Genomic DNA, 18,074 nt, shown 5'->3' with positions numbered 1-18,074 from the left:
AAAGTGCACTTATACGGGAGGTGCTTCTAATACACCGGTTGCTATGGCGATAAATGTAGATCGACTCACGATCATTTCTAATCACGATTTTCTCCGAGACTCCAGGATTTCTGCACGGTATATATTTAGGTTCATTTCCACTGCCCAGATGATGCTTCCTGACATCAGTTTCCGCACCCCCACGCCCCTCCCGTCCGTCTCCCCCTCCCTCCTCCTTCAGGCCTCAGTCTATTTAGTCCTCCCTTTCAGAATGAGGGCTTTCGCTCTGTTCCTCAAGTGCATGTTGAAGAGACGAGATCAAAGCCGCAGTGGGTGTGCTGCAGGGATGAAAGGCTTCGTTTTGGAGCAGAAACGGAGGGAGAGGAGAGAGGGGGCTGGCCAATGGCGCGTCATCACTGCATCTCATCTGCTTATGCCAAGTACAGGCAAAAATGGGAATCTGCACCAACAGCACTGGCTTAAGGACTGAGAAGACTGAAGACTTCAAAATTCATTGCCATGGCACTCGTCTAGAAGTGAATGCTTTAGATGAAAGGGCCCCGCACTTCAATATTCATCCTCGTAACTAAACACACACGAGTTTCGCATTAGTTACTGAGTAATAGCTAATTAGAGTGGTTTATAGGATTAAAAGGCACACAGTGATGGAAACTGATCAGCATCAGATGTTTAAACTCGACTGATATTTATTGTAGCACGTAATGTTTATAGACGCTGAGCTTTTTCGCTAAACTATTTGCTACTATTGCTCATTTTACTGCATTTGGGTCGTTCTCCATAGGAGTCACTGGCGTTACTGATCGTCACCTGTGTTCCACATAATAAAGGAAACAACGGAGACGTTTTTAATGAACAATGGCTTTTAAAAAGTGGCGGCTACAGAACATCAAACCACACGCTGTCAATCAGGGAACGTCCACTAAAATATGGAATTTAATCCATTCGTTTTCATAGTTTCCTCAGAATAAAGTCGGTCGCACCAGTGACGTCAGCTAGAAGCTTCATATGAGATCATGAGCTGAATGAGAAGATCTCAGACACAGTGGACTCACCATGAGCTTTTCTTCATAGATCCTCAGAAAAACAGGTCAAAGGGAGTCGTGTGACGTCATCAGTGTGACTTATATTTCAAAATAAGAGGTTTTAAGTTACACGGTAACACCGGTGACTCGACTCCTGGGGAACTTTCATTACATATTTATAATATTTCTTTGGAATTTCTTTTACTTGGCATTTAATTTATATATTCCATAGTCATGTAGAGATGATTGCAGTTAAAATAGCAGAAAATAACATGTTTTTTACCTCCAAATACGGCCTCAGGCTTCACACATGACTGTGAGGACGAGCTCTTCTGTGGTGCTCGGAATTCTATATGATTGATTTAAAAACCAATATTGCTGAATTGAGGCTCAAGAAGGTGAAATTGTTAAAAAAGACTTGTTTTATTTGAAAATGTAAAAAAAAAAAAAAAAGTTAACCCTAACGTTTTTAAGTGTGGTATATCTGTAAACGTTTCTATAGAATGACCCAACTATTTCACCTCTAGAACAACGCCATTGACATTTTAGATCCCCTATCAACAGAGCACCCCATTAGACCGTCTATACCCCTCTGACAGCTCTACTTTGAATTTCTTTCGAGAATAAAGAGCCATTAGGTAAGAAACTTGACGTCTGACGAGTCTGTCCTGTCCTTTATTTTGGTTCTCACACGGTTCCACAGCTCTTACACAATGGCTGCGTCAAAAAAGTGGTGGCATTCAAAATTGCCTACGGGCACAAAGGACTAAACTGTTGCACGGTCGTCAAGGTAACAACCCGTAAAACAATGCTGCCATGAATTTGGCATGGCACATCTTGACCACCCAGACTGGAGCAATTAGAAGTGCAACAGTGAGCAGTGAGCCGGTGCTGAGGCTGAGCTGATTGCTCTGCATTGCTTTCACAAAGGTGAACTTGCAGTGATCACTGTAAAACAAATCCAGTGCAAACAGACCTGCATATAAACAGGCAGTGGTGGACAGTAATTAAGTAAATGTAATGAGTTTCTGTACTTTAGTATTTTTGGTGTATCTGTACTGAAGTTTCTCCGTTCTGGGGTCTTTTTCCTTTCACTCCACTACATTTCAGAGTCTAATATCCGACTTTTTCCTCCTACATTTTGAGAAATCTGTCGTTCCTTTTGGTTTCTGTGTGTATAAAAACGTAACATGTCAAAACGAAAGAAGCGCAAAGCCAGAGCACCAATCAGGGCCCAGCGGTCACTTTGTTTAGAGCTGGTTTTGACCTGTTGGTCATACCGACCCAGTGCAGCACGCGGTTCATCGTCAGCGCAGCAGCGTAAAACTTTGGGAGAGTCTGTTCAACATAAATGATGAACTAACCTAACTTTGTGTAAATAGAGCTCAATATAGAAATATGTCCACATATGCAGTCGAGACTGACGCGGCTTTTTTCTGAATTTCTACAAACACCATTTCATTTTATAGTAAATTAGTTTGGGCTTGTTTATGTTTATGAACAGACGCCTACAGATCAACATAGTAAAGGAGCTCATCTGTGATCCTGAGTTTAAAGCCAGTTTTTATTCAACTTAAACTTGGAACTAAGTTGTAAATAAATCTGAAACTGAAACTTTGCTTGTGTGTAAAAAGTGATTTCAGAGCCACTCGGTTCTCCCTGATGGAAACTGTTTACCTTCAGTGTTTTGTGCTTCTGATCATTTTAATAGACGTCAGCGTCACTAATTAATGACGTTCTATTAAAAGACTGGTTTACCAAGAGAGACGCTGGAGGACTTTCACCTGAAATGAGTTCATGAAGCCAGTCTGGTTATAAAAATGATAACAGGACATCAGAGCCAGAATTACTCTTTTAGTACTTTTACTTTATACTTAAGTACATTTGAAGGGAAATACTTTAGTACTTTTACTCAAGTGGAGGTCTAAAGGGAGGAACTTCTACTTTTACTGGAGTGATATTTACCTTGGGGGTCTCGACTTTAACTCAGGTACATGGTTTGTGTACTTCATCCACCTCTGTAAACAAGTCATTTTAATAACACTATGCTAGCACGACGTTTGGCACCTATAACATATAAACCACACAAGTCACATTCATCCAACTCATGACAGATTTCCATGAAAGTCCTAGACCTACATGAGTATCTAACTGTGTCAACAGATGCTATAGAGGGCCACAATATTGGGACAGCGTCAAGTGATTAGCTGCAAATCCAAGGATGGATATTCACCAGCTGTCCATGTACAAACAAAGAGCTTTTAACACAATTCAATCACTAATTCCATTTTAGCTTTCCAGAACGGAGGGCTTGCCGCAGAACAACACGGTGGGCATGATTCCTGGTGCTACACAGCTTCCTCGGTCATTTTAGTATCATCTAAAGCTCTGTTCATTCTGGACACATCTGAAAGTTCCTACACCTATTTAACGCTTCCTATGAGGCCTAATTACTCTGAATGTGAAGTATATTAGAATGAGTCATTTTTCCCATTTATATGCAATGTAATTGGATTTAAGTTATTGTAAACATTGATTACAAATGTCTAAATGGGCCCAAAGGCCTGTGGGTAGATATTTTCCAGTCAACACAGTACAATCAACACTGTAAATTGGAGATGTGCATATGGGATGTATTTTATGCATCAGGGGTGGGCGATACTGCAAAAACTATTATATCGCGATACTTTAAGATGTTTTCCTCATATATGATATGCATCATGTATTTGTTTTTTCTGTGATTGAAGAAGGTGGAACTGACAACATTGAACTTGTGGTGCGACTTAAAATAAAATACACATAACTATAAAATACCACAATAAAAATAATAAAGTTACAACTTACAAAGATTTTTATTCAATGTTTTACAAACTGCACAGCACTGAATCCAATTAAACATGCCTAAATGTTCACTTTGTGATGAAATGAAAAGTATGGACAATATGCATGATAAGCTCAGGAAAGCATACTGAGACATAATTCATCATGATAGCGATAAAATATCGAGATTTTGTCCATCCCTTGTAGACATACCTGTGCAACAAATGGGCCGAGCCCAAAATATGAAATGTCCTTAATTAATGGTATTAGCCTGGTCAAAGTGAACATCTCTTAGAGAATATCTCACAATAAACACAAGCTACAACCCCAATTCCAAAAAAGTTGGGACGCTGTGTAAAATGTAAATAAATGTAAATAAAAACGGAACTAAACAATTTGCGAATCTCATAGACCCATATTTTATTCACAATAGAACGTAGAACACATATCAGATGTTGAAAGTGAGACATTTTACCATTTCATGAGCTTGATGGCAGCAACACATCTTTAAAAAGTTGGGACAGGGGCAACAAAAGGCTGTAAAAGTAAGTAACCACTGGAGGAGCAATTTGCAATTAACTCACATGAGTATAAAAACAGCATTTTAGAGCGGCGAATTCTCTCAGAAGCAAAGGTGGGCAGACGCCCACCAATCAAAAAAACTACGTCTAAAAATTGTGGAACAATTTCAGTAACATAAAATTGTGAAGACTTTGGCTCTCTCACCATCTACAGTTCATAATATCATCAAAAGATTCAGAGAATGTGGGGAAATCCCTGTACATAAGGGTAAAGGCCGATGGCCAGTATTGGAAGCTCCTGATCTTCAAGCCCTCAGACAGCACAGCATTAAAAACAGACACGATTCTGTACTGGAAAATCACTGCGTGGGCTCAGAAACACTTCCAGACATCACTGTCTGAACACAGTTCACCGTATAATCCACAAACGCATGTTAAAGCTGTATCACGCAAAGAAGAAGCCACATGTCAGACGATCCAGAAACGCTGCCGTCTTCTCTGGGCCAAAGCTCATTTAAAATGGACTGAGGCAAAATGGAAAACTCTTCTGTGGGCAGATTCAAATTTTAAAATCTTTTTGAAACCATGCATGCCATGTCCTGCAGACTCAAGAGCAGAGGGACCATCCAGCTTATCAGCCCACAGTTCAAAGCCTACATCTCTGATGGTCTGGGGCTGCATTAGTGCCTATGGTGCGGGCAGCTTACACATCAGGAAAGGCTCTATCAATGCTGACCGGTATATGGAGGAATTAGAACAACATGTGCTGCCATCCAGACAGCGTCTCTTTCAGGGAAGGCCTTCATATTTCAGCAAGACAATAAACCACATACTGCATCCATCACAGCAGCATGGCTTCACAGAAGAAGAGTCCAGGTGCTGAACTGGCCTGCAGTCCAGACTTTTCACCAACAGAAAACACTTGGTGCATCATGATACGAAAAATCCAGCAGAGGAGACCTAAAGACGACCCAGGACTGTGGAGCAGCTTGAATCCTACATCAAACAGGAATGGGACGACATTCTTCTTCCAAAACTCCAGCACTTGGTCTCCTCACTTCCCAGACGTTTACAGACTGTATTTAAAAGAAGAGGGGATGCTACACGGTGGCAGACACGGCCCTGTGCCGACTTTTTTGTGAGGCGTTGCTTCCATCAAGCTCTAAATGAGTTAATGTTTCAATGAAATGGTAAAATGTCTCACTTTCCACACCTGTTATGTGTTCTATGTCCTACTGTGAATAAAATAAGGTTCTATGAGATTCGCAGATCATTGCGTTCTGGTTTTATTTTCATCTATTTACATTTTACACATCGCCCCAACTTTTTTGGAATTGGGGTTGTAGCTTGGCAATATGTTTCACCTGTTTGAAGCCATCCATGCTGAGTGGAACAACATCGACTACTCTTTCTGTAAAAGACTGGCTGGAAGTTTATCCACAAGCCTTCCGCACTGAAAGACACGAAAGGGAAAACCTATTAAAAGCTAAATGTTTTGCCATTTTAGGTCTGCGTTTTGGGTTCACACGTCATTTCCGACTCTGTTTACGTCTCAGTGACTGCATTACAAAGGATTTTTGTAAAATCGGTAGAAACTCCCCTCACAACATGCTGCTACAGCAGCAGGAAGACCCACTTGTTGAAGAACGTCGAGCCCGCCTCTGTCCCTCAACACCTCAGTGGTGATAACTTCTGCCTTGCGGTCATGCCTTGTCGCCATAGCAACAACCGAATACACAAGTGCAGCATCTTCCCCTTTAACAGCACCGTACATTTGCCCTGATGAGGGGGTTCCAGTCAGCGATTAGGCCAAAACGCACCCAGCGGCCTGCTGTACTGGATGATTCCCATCTTTGCTGCACGCATCCTCAAGTGCACCATCCTGCACCTTTAATGAGGGTCCCCCCCTCGCCCCCCCCTCCCTCGACAACCCCATCACAGCTTACAGTGATGCAGGGCCACAAAAGCAGCTGACTCCAAAGCCCACTGTACACTCCGTCCAGCAGCTGTGGTGCACATCTGCAGTTCATGGCGTGTGAGACACATGAGCAACGTGACTGCAGTAACTAACAGCACAGAAGAGCCACATCTTCACACAGCATGCTCTGCTTTCCCTGTGGTCCAGCCAGTGGTTTCATCATGATGGAGTCAACTGCTAATGTTTGGCTGGTGCACCACCACACGCATTGCCAAATGTGCAGCCCTAGACCTGCATTAGTCATGGGGAAGCCCACCGCGTCATAACAGCACCATCTCAAAACAGATGTGGACTGTGCAAAGATAAAAGCAACGCAATGCACCCGTTTAGACCCCATATATATGATATAGAACAGGCTACACCAGCGCTCAGGTGATGCATGTGCTGGGCATCAGTGCACCCCCCCACCCCTAAAAGCCCCCTTAAAAACCATAACCATAAAAATGACCTAGACTAACATCACAGCTGAGCTCCTGCTGGTCTGCCCCCCCCCCTCCGTTGGTGCCACTGCCGTTTTGCTGCAGCGGCTCGGAGCGCCAGGCTGGACGGATGACAGGCTCTCCTACCTGCGCTGTTGTTGTTGTAGCCTATCCGAGCCTCAGTGAGGATGCTCGGGTCACTCTGAGACCTCCCCCGCTGCACGCACTCCTCCGCTCCGGCCGCTCCGGGCGCCGTAGCCATGCAGGCGCACGGATTACGCAGACGCAACAAAAGGCTGAAAACGCGGTCCAGCGGCGTGGACACGACTCGGGATGACAGCTACAAGGGTCTCGCATCTGAGAGCCACGGACGGAGGGGGAAAATCCGAGCGCGCGTGTGTGTATGTGTGTGTGTGTGTGTGTGTGTGTGTGCGCGCGCGCGCGTGCGTGTGTGTGCGCGCGTGCACAAGCGTGGTCTGTAACTGGTGCATCCATCAGATGCTGCCTCGAGTCCATTCGTGGGACTGACACGTTTAGTTTTGTGGACATCGGGACCAAAACAGTTCATGCACGCGCCGTGCGGTGCAGGCGGAAAGATCAGAGAACCTGTGCCTCTTTTCTTTTTGTCCTACATGCTTATTAAATATGATCAAAAACACATGCCGTGCTCAAAATGCGAGAAAACGCGAGACCGTGCGCCGAGAAGGGCTTCCATGGGGTTCCAGTACGGGAGCCGAGTTTGCGCGGAGCGGTTCTGCCCTCCAGCGGCGAGAATGGGGCCAAGCACGTTCCCGCTGTGTTCCTCCACCCGTTTTGCCACGAGCCCCGCCTCCTGCTTCGCGATTGGCTAGCGGCGCAGCACGTCATGCGCTGGGATTGGCTAGAGTTTCTCGGAACATTCATTTTCGTGGAATGCGTGAAGGAAAACTGCGAGGAAGAAAGCAAAATTGTTCACTTCGCCTCCGTCCTGGACTGTAAGTATCATGTCTGGGATCATGTTCGGAGAAATTACTAGAAATAAAAATGATTTAAAAAAAATAAATAAATAAATAAAATAAATGCATCAGAAATGTAAGCCTGTGTTTTATATTTATGTAGATTGAAATCACGTTATTAATATATTATTGTTGTTATTTTAATTTACATTCCGGAAAGGTGTATAAAACGCTAGGACTTTCTTTCCTTTTCTTTAATATTAATATTTTTTTAACTAATTTTTCTGTTGGTCGTGTCTTTTTTAAATTAATTAAAATAAAACCGAATCACGAGTCGGGCGGAGTGGGCGGGGCTTGCCGGAATACGGGTGTGGTAGTCGCTTCCAACATGGCTGAGAGCGGCGCTGAGCTGAAGCGGGAGGTGATTGACGCCGCTGCGAGGTTTGCGGACACCCCGGACCTCAGGAGCGTTTTAGTCACCAGCGTTTTAAACCTGGAGAAGCTGGAATACGACCTGTACAGGTAAGGAGCCTGCAGCTTACAGGTGTGCCTATACCTGTAACAACAGCCTGAGCGTGCGTTTATCCTTAGTACCCTTTGACCTGAATTTAACCCTCTACCTTCTTCCTAATTCACATGTGCGTCAGAGGGAAGCATCACTGGGTTCCTCGATCTCAGCGCCTGTTCGGGGGTCAGATTGTGGGCCAGGCTCTGGTAGCAGCAGCCAGGTCTGTCACTGACCAGCTCCACGTCCATTCACTGCACTGTTACTTCCTTCGAGCAGGTGAGCCTCGAGTCAGCACAGATACAGTAACAGTAAACATGTAAATAAACATTTAGAGTCGGAGCAAGTCCAGTGCCTCAGAGTGTCTGGACTAACATGGAACTACTGCACTACCTGACCTCTAACCCAAATACTGATCAGCAGGGATTAAGTTAAGTGAAACTTTTTAAATCCCACAACCGGGGAAATTCCACCTTTCCACCTTCCTCCAACCCATCCGTAAAGTGAAACACCACATACACACACTAGTGAATACACACACACACACACAGTGAGCACACTAGCCCGGAGCGGTGGGCAGCCCTATCCACGGCGCCCAGGGAGCAGTTGGGGGTTAGGTGTCTTGCTCAAGGACACCTCAGTCACGTACCGTCGGCTCTGGGGATCAAACCGGCGATCTTCCGGTCACAGGGCCAGATCCCTAACCTCCAGCCCACGACTGCCCCAATTATTTAGTTTGTAACAGCCACTACCGTTCTGGGAAGGCTGAATGTTGGGAGTACTGCTGTGAGGATTTGATTGCGTTCAGCCACAAGAGCATTAGTGACTGAGGTCAGGTATGAGGTAGGTTGGACATTTAGTTCTCTAGTTCATCCCAGACGTATTGGGTGGAGTTCCATCACTCCAGAGAACACCAGTCCAGTTCTCCGCAACTTAGTGCTGGGGGGCTTTATACCCCTTTAGCTGATGCTTGGTGTGTTGGGTGTGTTGGCCCATATGCAGCTGCTACATATATACATACATGCATACATTGCCAAAAGCATTCACTCGTCTGCCTTCACACGGATATGAACTTGACTGCATTGTTGCCGAGTGTAAAGTTTGGTGGAGGGGGGATCATGATGTGGGGTTGTTTTTCAGGAGTTGGGCTCGGCCTCTTAGTTCCAGTGAAAGGAACTCTTAAAGCTTCAGCACCAAGAGACTTTGGACAATTTCACGCTCCCAACTTTGTGGGAACAGTTTCGGGACGGCCCCTTCCTGTTCCAACATGACTCCACACCAGTGCACAAAGCAGGTCCATAAAGACGTGGATGAGCCAGTTTGGTGTGGAAGAACTTGACTGGCCTGCACAGAGTCCTGACCTCAACCCCATAGAACACCTTTGGGATGAATTAGAGTGGAGACTGTGAGCCAGGCCTTCTCGTCCAACATCAGCGTCTGACCTCACAAATGTGCTTCTGGAAGAACGGTCAAAAATTCCCATAAACACACTCCTAACCCTTGTGGAAAGCCTTCCCAGAAGAGTTGAAGCTGTTATAGTTGCAAAGGGTGGGCCGCCATCATATTAAACCCTATGGATTAAGAATGGGATGTCACTCAGTTTCATATGTGTGTGAAGGTAGATGAGCAAATGGTTTTGGAAATATAGTTCCAAAGAATCAGTGAACAGTGTGTAATAAACATGTTGGACAAACAGAAAAGTACCTTAATTAACAGCTTCTTTACAATGAAGTTCATTCTATTGTTTATTTTTGAAAGTGATTAGACAATAATTAGAACAAAACCACAGTACAGAATAGTCTTAGTATTTAAACCCCATATGTCGGGGCTTTGGGCAAGGAGAAAATACCTCTTAGTCCCGACAGTAGACTGATAAATCAATGTGATCGGTTATTAATCTCAGTGTTACTGAGCTCTGCTAAAGCCTGAGTAGACTGATAAATCAGTGTGATCAGTTATTAATCTCAGTGTTACTGAGCTCTGCTAAAGCCTGAGTAGACTGATAAATCAATGTGATCGGTTATTAATCTCAGCTTTACTGAGCTCTGCTAAAGCCTGAGTAGACTGATAAATCAATGTGATCAGTTATTAATCTCAGTGTTACTGAGCTCTGCTAAAGCCTGAGTAGACTGATGAATCAATGTGATCAGTTATTAATCTCAGCATTACTGAGCTCTGCTAAAGCCTGAGTAGACTGATAAATCAATGTGATCAGTTATTAAACTCAGTGTTACTGAGCTCTGCTAAAGCCTGAGTAGACTGATAAATCAATGTGATCAGTTATTAATCTCAGTGTTATTGAGCTCTGCTAAAGCCTGAGTAGACTGATAAATCAATGTGATCAGTTATTAAACTCAGTGTTACTGAGCTCTGCTAAAGCCTGAGTAGACTGATAAATCAATGTGATCAGTTATTAATCTCAGTGTTATTGAGCTCTGCTAAAGCCTGAGTAGACTGATAAATCAATGTGATCGGTTATTAATCTCAGTGTTACTGAGCTCTGCTAAAGCCTGAGTAGACTGATAAATCAATGTGATCAGTTATTAATCTCAGAGTTACTGAGCTCTGCTAAAGCCTGAGTAGACTGATAAATCAATGTGATCAGTTATTAATCTCAGCGTTACTGAGCTCTGCTAAAGCCTGAGTAGACTGATAAATCAATGTGATCAGTTATTAATCTCAGCGTTACTGAGCTCTGCTAAAGCCTGAGTAGACTGATAAATCAATGTGATCAGTTATTAATCTCAGCGTTACTGAGCTCTGCTAAAGCCTGAGTAGACTGATAAATCAATGTGATCAATTATTAATCTCAGTGTTACTGGGCTCTGCTAAAGCCTGAGTAGACTGATAAATCAATGTGATCGGTTATTAATCTCAGCGTTACTGAGCTCTGCTAAAGCCTGAGTAGACTGATAAATCAATGTGATCGGTTATTAATCTCAGCGTTACTGAGCTCTGCTAAAGCCTGAGTAGACTGATAAATCAATGTGATCAGTTATTAATCTCAGCGTTACTGAGCTCTGCTAAAGCCTGAGTAGACTGATAAATCAATGTGATCAGTTATTAATCTCAGCGTTACTGAGCTCTGCTAAAGCCTGAGTAGACTGATAAATCAATGTGATCGGTTATTAATCTCAGCGTTACTGAGCTCTGCTAAAGCCTGAGTAGACTGATAAATCAATGTGATCGGTTATTAATCTCAGTGTTACTGAGCTCTGCTAAAGCCTGAGTAGACTGATAAATCAATGTGATCGGTTATTAATCTCAGCGTTACTGAGCTCTGCTAAAGCCTGAGTAGACTGATAAATCAATGTGATCAGTTATTAATCTCAGCGTTACTGAGCTCTGCTAAAGCCTGAGTAGACTGATAAATCAATGTGATCAGTTATTAATCTCAGCGTTACTGAGCTCTGCTAAAGCCTGAGTAGACTGATAAATCAATGTGATCAGTTATTAATCTCAGTGTTATTGAGCTCTGCTAAAGCCTGAGTAGACTGATAAATCAATGTGATCAGTTATTAATCTCAGTGTTACTGAGCTCTGCTAAAGCCTGAGTAGACTGATAAATCAATGTGATCGGTTATTAATCTCAGCGTTACTGAGCTCTGCTAAAGCCTGAGTAGACTGATAAATCAATGTGATCGGTTATCAACCTCAGCGTTACTGAGCTCTGCTAAAGCCTGAGTAGACTGATAAATCAATGTGATCGGTTATTAATCTCAGCGTTACTGAGCTCTGCTAAAGCCTGAGTAGACTGATAAATCAATGTGATCGGTTATTAATCTCAGCGTTACTGAGCTCTGCTAAAGCCTGAGTAGACTGATAAATCAATGTGATCAGTTATTAATCTCAGCGTTACTGAGCTCTGCTAAAGCCTGAGTAGACTGATAAATCAATGTGATCAGTTATTAATCTCAGCATTACTGAGCTCTGCTAAAGCCTGAGTAGACTGATAAATCAATGTGATCAGTTATTAATCTCAGCGTTACTGAGCTCTGCTAAAGCCTGAGTAGACTGATAAATCAATGTGATCAGTTATTAATCTCAGCGTTACTGAGCTCTGCTAAAGCCTGAGTAGACTGATAAATCAATGTGATCAGTTATTAATCTCAGCGTTACTGAGCTCTGCTAAAGCCTGAGTAGACTGATAAATCAATGTGATCAGTTATTAATCTCAGCGTTACTGAGCTCTGCTAAAGCCTGAGTAGACTGATAAATCAATGTGATCAGTTATTAATCTCAGCGTTACTGAGCTCTGCTAAAGCCTGAGTAGACTGATAAATCAATGTGATCAGTTATTAATCTCAGCGTTACTGAGCTCTGCTAAAGCCTGAGTAGACTGATAAATCAATGTGATCAGTTATTAATCTCAGCGTTACTGAGCTCTGCTAAAGCCTGAGTAGACTGATAAATCAATGTGATCAGTTATTAATCTCAGTGTTACTGAGCTCTGCTAAAGCCTGAGTAGACTGATAAATCAATGTGATCGGTTATTAATCTCAGTGTTACTGAGCTCTGCTAAAGTCTGAGTAGACTGATAAATCAATGTGATCGGTTATTAATCTCCGTGTTACTGAGCTCTGCTAAAGCCTGAGTAGACTGATAAATCAATGTGATCGGTTATTAATCTCAGCGTTACTGAGCTCTGCTAAAGCCTGAGTAGACTGATAAATCAATGTGATCAGTTATTAATCTCAGCGTTACTGAGCTCTGCTAAAGCCTGAGTAGACTGATAAATCAATGTGATCAGTTATTAATCTCAGTGTTACTGAGCTCTGCTAAAGCCTATTTGGCTTTGCCTATCATACATCTACATATGTAACCTTCCTTGTTGCCTTACAGGTGATCCCAAAGTTCCAGTGCTTTACCAGGTAGACCGGACCCGAGATGGCCGCAGTTTCTGCGTTCGATCTGTGAAGGCCATCCAGCACGGTCAGCCGATACTGACATGTCAGGCGTCCTTTCATATGTCGCAGCCCAGTCCACTGGAGCACCAGTTCACAATGCCCAGCGTCCCCCCACCTGATGCCCTGCTTACTGTAGAGGAACTTATCCAGAGACACCTGAGGTATCACTAAAACAACATTCACTGTTGTTTAGTAAATCATGCAGGATGACTGGAAGCAGATGTGTTGCACAGTTATGATTAAACCTTGCGTCTGTTTTTACAGCGATCCAAATGTGGCTGATGTTACCAAACAGGGCTTGAATAAAATACTGGCAGAAGAGGTTCCCATCGAGATCAAACCAGTGAATCCACCTGATTTCCGTAGACATGTTGTCATGGAACCCAAGAAACTGTTCTGGGTCAGAGCAAAAGGGCATATAGGTAGGACTGAGATTGTGATTAGAAAAAGTGACACCTTTACATATTTTTGCAGTTCACTTTGTGCTGGTGAACATCCATCAGGCGTAACGTTCTGACCACCTCCTTGTTTCTACTCTCACTGTCCACTTTATCAGCTCCACTTATTTGGGTACTACTATTTGGGTGGTGGGTCATTTTCAGCACTGCAGAAACACTGACGTGGTGGTGGTGTGTTAGTGTGTGTTGTGCTGGTATGAGTGGATCAGACACAGCAGTGCTGCTGGAGTTTTTAAACACTGTGTCCACTCACTGTCCACTCTATTAGACACTCCTACCTTGTTGGTCCACCTTGTAGATGTAAAGTCAGAGACGACAGCTCATCTGCTGCTGCACAGTTTGTGTTGGCCATCCTCTAGTCCTTCATCAGTGGTCACAGGACGCTGCCCACAGGACGCTGCCCACAGGACGCTGCTGGCTGGATATTTTTGGTTGGTGGACTATTCTCAGTCCAGCAGTGACACTGAACCACTCAGAGCAGCACAACACACACTAACACACCACCACCATGTCAGTGTTACTGCAGTGCTGAGAATGACCCACCACCCAAATAGTACCTGCTCTGTGAGGGTCCATGGGGGTCCTGACCACTGAAGAACAGGGTAACAGAGTATCAGAGAAACAGATGGACTACAGTCTGTAACTGTAGAACTACAGAGTGCAGCTATACAGTAAGTGGAGCTGATAAAGTGGACAATGAGGGTAGAAACAAGGAGGTGGTCAGGATGTTATGCCTGACCGGAACATTGCGCTCATTCTTTGTCAAGCTGTTCAATTACTTAAGTAAACAAATGCTTCGCTGTTGTCAGACGAAAACCCATAATGTAAATGGATGTCAGTGGAACCAGACGTTTTCCAAGTCTTTTTGGGGTCTTTCCTTTGGCCCATTCTTAATGAAAATTCCAACCAATGTAAAGGGCAGTGGGTGTTTTCAAATGATGTCAGAAACTGAAGAACGGCAAAAATGGGGATATGCAAGGTTTTCTTCCAGCAGCGGCGGCTTGCTGTTTCTCCTAATTGACACGTACTGTGTGTTTACTTACTTCAGGGGAGGAAGACATGAAACTGCACTGCTGTGTTGCTGCTTATGTGTCGGACTACTCGCTCCTCCCCACTGCGCTGCTGCCTTACCCCAAGTACAGGGCTCAGTTCTCAGCCTCCCTCGACCATGCCATGTGGTTCCACAACACTTTCCGAGCAGACCAGTGGATGCTGTATGAATGTGAGAGTCCTTGGGCAGGTAAGTGATGATCAGCCGTAATGAATGTGCTGTGGCTGCAGAGGTAGAATGTTCTAGATGTTAAATCATTTTCACGCAGACATTAAAAGCTTGTAGTTGAACGGTGCAGCAGAATGTTTAACGACAACACACCATTAGGAACATTAGCCTGTGTTCAGTGCACTTTGTAGGATAAATGAATGGCCAACGCTGGAACCCTGCTTACAGGCGCAGACGCCACTGTTATCCCAGCAGCGCCGTCACAATGCCAGTGTCAGTTCTGTACCATCGGCGATTACAGCAACCCTGCTGAGGTCTTCTCCATACCAAGATGCAAGTGCAGCAGTAGAGTCTCTAGAATCTTTTCTCCTATTTACGTTGTTCTAGAATGTGTTTTTCTCACACTCATACTGATGTAGAACGTTCCCCCACACTCAAGGCTGTTCTAGGATGTCCTCTATTTAGCACAGTTCTAGAATGTTTTCTCCCCACACTCACATTGTTCTAGAATATTTTTCTCACACTCAAGACTGTTCTAGGATGTCCTCTATTTAACTGAGTTCTATAGTGTTTCCCCTGCTCACACTGTTCTAGAATGCTTTTCTCTCAGTCACGCTGTTCTAGAATTCTCTCCCATGCACACTGTTCTAGAACATATCTCCTTTTTCCGTTGTTCTAGAATATTTTTCTCACGCTCATACTGATGTAGAACGTTCCCCCACACTCAAGGCTGTTCTAGGATGTCCTCTATTTAGCACAGTTCTAGAATGTTTTCTCCCCACACTCACATTGTTCTAGAATGCTTCTCTCTCAGTCACACTTTTCTAGAATAGTCTCCCATTCACACTGTTCTAGAATATTCTCTCCCATTCACACTGTTCTAGAATATTCTCTCCCATTCACACTGTTCTAGAATATTTTTCTCACACTCAAGACTGTTCTAGGATGTCCTCTATTTAACTGAGTTCTATAGTGTTTCCCCTGCTCACACTGTTCTAGAATGCTTTTCTCTCAGTCACGCTGTTCTAGAATTCTCTCCCATGCACACTGTTCTAGAATATTCTCTCCCATTCACACTGTTCTAGAATGCTTTTCTCTCAGTCACGCTGTTCTAGAATTCTCTCCCATGCACACTGTTCTAGAACATTATCTCCTTTTTTCCGTTGTTCTAGAATATTTTTCTCACGCTCATACTGATGTAAAATGTTCCCCCACACTCAAGACTGTTCTAGGATGTCCTCTATTTAACAGTTCTAGAATGTTTCCCCTGTTCATGCTGTTCCACCTACACACACTCAGATTGTTCTAGAATGTTTCTCTCTCAGTCACGGTTTTCTAGAATATTCTCCCATTCACACTGTTCTAGAATGTTCTGTTGCCAATTAACCACCAGGTGTTTTTTTTTCACAACTTTACAAGCCTTTTGTTGCCCCGACCCAACTTTTTTGGAACGAGTTGTTGGTATCAAATTCAAAATGGGCAAATATAAAAAAAAAACAATACAAATTTCTCAGTTTTAACATTTACTACTTATTTGTACTATTTTCAATTGAATATAGGGTTTAAATTATTTGCACATCCTTGCATTTTTTTTACATTTTGTACAGCATCACAACTTTTTTGGACGTGGGGTTTTACTTTTCTAGACTATGCCCTCAAATTCACACTCTTCTAGAATATTCTCCCCACCATTTAATGTCATCTAATTAACTTTTCTTGTTTTGCACCAGTTCTTCACAATAACTGTTGCCTTTAACGGTGAATTTTAAGTCCCATGTTGTTCACTCTGGCCAATGTAAATTGTGTAGACGTTCATATAATTTAACCCAAAACGTTTTACTTTAGAAAAGAAATAACATCACCACCCTGCAGATGATCTGGACAGAGCTGAACATTTTATATAGTTATAGGCTAATAGCTCAGACTCCTTTACTGCCGTTCTTACTCCAGCTTAGTTTCAGGAGTTTTGTTCGGGTTTCTGTTAGTTTTGAATATTTGGACGTTGAAATTTGTCCGTCTGATGCGTCCACCGCGCCGTAACTGCTCTGTACCGGTCTAAGGATGTTTTATATGTCCACTGATATGTCTGCTTCTTTTTGTCCTCTCGTGTAGGAGGGAGTAGGGGATTGGTCCAAGGCCGCATGTGGAGACAGGACGGTGTTCTTGCGGTCTCTTGTGCACAAGAAGGAGTGCTAAGAGCCAAGAATACTACTCAGAGTAAACTGTAGATGAGTTTGGACAGATTATTGTTTATGAAAATCTTGCTTTATGAAACTCCTCTTGATCATTTCCAGTATGAAACAGACTTTTGACCAGTTGATCGCCATTATTAATCACAGAGATTTACAGGTACACGGTCCTAAAGCACTCTGCTGATCTTCCTGCGATTGACCGTCCACAAAGCACTCAGTCAGCTCAGATTGCTCATTGTGTTCTCAGCCATTCAATGGAAGGTGAAGTGCCGCCCATTAAACACTCGTTAATACCCAGAAAGCATTCATTGTTCAGTTCATTGTGATACTTTTTTTATTCTTTTTTTTTAAATTCAGAGCACAGAACCCACTGCGTTTGTGCTCTGTGGAACTAGACCTCCACATTTAATCCATCCGTGCAGTGAAACAACCACATACACACTAGTGAACACACACACACACTACCAGGCAGTGACCGGCGACCTTCAGGTCAAGGCTGGTTCCCTAACCTCCAGCCCACGACTGCCCTGTACCACCCTATATATTATGTTTATCTTCCTCTGGCTGGACGTGCTCTGTTTTAGCAGCTTCTCTTTTCCTTACACTAACAGATGTGAGTGACTTAATGTGGAAAACATTGGACTAAGTGTTCAAATGTGGAATATCGATGTTCTTATACTGGTATGTCATGATATTCTCCAGTGTCTGGATGAAACGTTCAAATTTGCACTCATTTATACATTAATAAATTAATTTTTACTAAACTGATGTGCTCTAAACTCTTTGCTCTAAATGCACTAAATACCTATTGCCACATTTATTTGTTTACTTTTCCCCACAAGAGCATTATTGCAATATAAACAACCAAGCAAAATCTAAGTATTCTGTTTGGCCAATTAAGTTATGAAAACTTTACATATTGTTATGTTCAATACTTTAAAGTCTTTAAAGTGGTCTTCATGGATGCATTAGTTCATTCTTCCAAACTACCACTACTTATGGACTGATGCAGTTTAGTAAACAATAGCTTTTGGCTAACTAGGGTTAAAGGAAAATTCTGCTGATTAATCTACATTTCTAAAGACACTTAAAGTGGTG

General features: G+C 42.9%; 2 protein-coding genes across 2 annotated transcripts in view; one reads left to right on the top strand and one right to left on the bottom strand.

The window, feature by feature from the left end:
- phactr3b (phosphatase and actin regulator 3b) overlaps window positions 1–7,166 on the bottom strand; it is a 100,115-nt gene extending 92,949 nt beyond the window's left edge. The window contains exon 1 of the mRNA XM_017716578.2: window positions 6,908–7,166. Within this exon, the coding sequence (XP_017572067.1) occupies window positions 6,908–7,022 (115 nt within the window). The 5' untranslated portion in view covers window positions 7,023–7,166. The remainder of the gene's footprint in view (window positions 1–6,907) is intronic.
- Window positions 7,167–8,041: 875 nt separating this feature from the next.
- acot8 (acyl-CoA thioesterase 8) lies at window positions 8,042–17,740 on the top strand. Its single transcript, XM_017716557.2, has 6 exons — window positions 8,042–8,217; window positions 8,343–8,479; window positions 13,043–13,268; window positions 13,372–13,529; window positions 14,614–14,805; window positions 16,897–17,740. Exons 1-6 carry the CDS (start codon window positions 8,084–8,086, stop codon window positions 17,010–17,012), a joined length of 963 nt encoding a protein of 320 aa, XP_017572046.1. The 5' UTR covers window positions 8,042–8,083; the 3' UTR covers window positions 17,013–17,740.
- Window positions 17,741–18,074: the final 334 nt, after the last annotated feature.

Source organism: Pygocentrus nattereri, chromosome 21 (genome assembly GCF_015220715.1).
Source record: "Pygocentrus nattereri isolate fPygNat1 chromosome 21, fPygNat1.pri, whole genome shotgun sequence".
Taxonomy (NCBI): Eukaryota; Metazoa; Chordata; class Actinopteri; order Characiformes; family Serrasalmidae; genus Pygocentrus; species Pygocentrus nattereri.
Note: the sequence above shows the minus strand (reverse complement) of the source record. Positions and strands in the feature narration are given on the sequence as shown.

What these genes read in the sequence shown, in the direction of transcription:
- acot8 (XM_017716557.2), top strand. Translation starts at nt 8,084, where the DNA reads ATGGCTGAGAGCGGCGCTGAGCTGAAGCGGGAGGTGATTGACGCCGCT. An exon ending in CAGAGCAAAAGGGCATATAG is followed by an intron (nt 13,530 to 14,613) that starts GTAGGACTGAGA and finishes TACTTACTTCAG; the next exon opens with GGGAGGAAGACATGAAACTG. An exon ending in ATGTGAGAGTCCTTGGGCAG is followed by an intron (nt 14,806 to 16,896) that starts GTAAGTGATGAT and finishes CCTCTCGTGTAG; the next exon opens with GAGGGAGTAGGGGATTGGTC.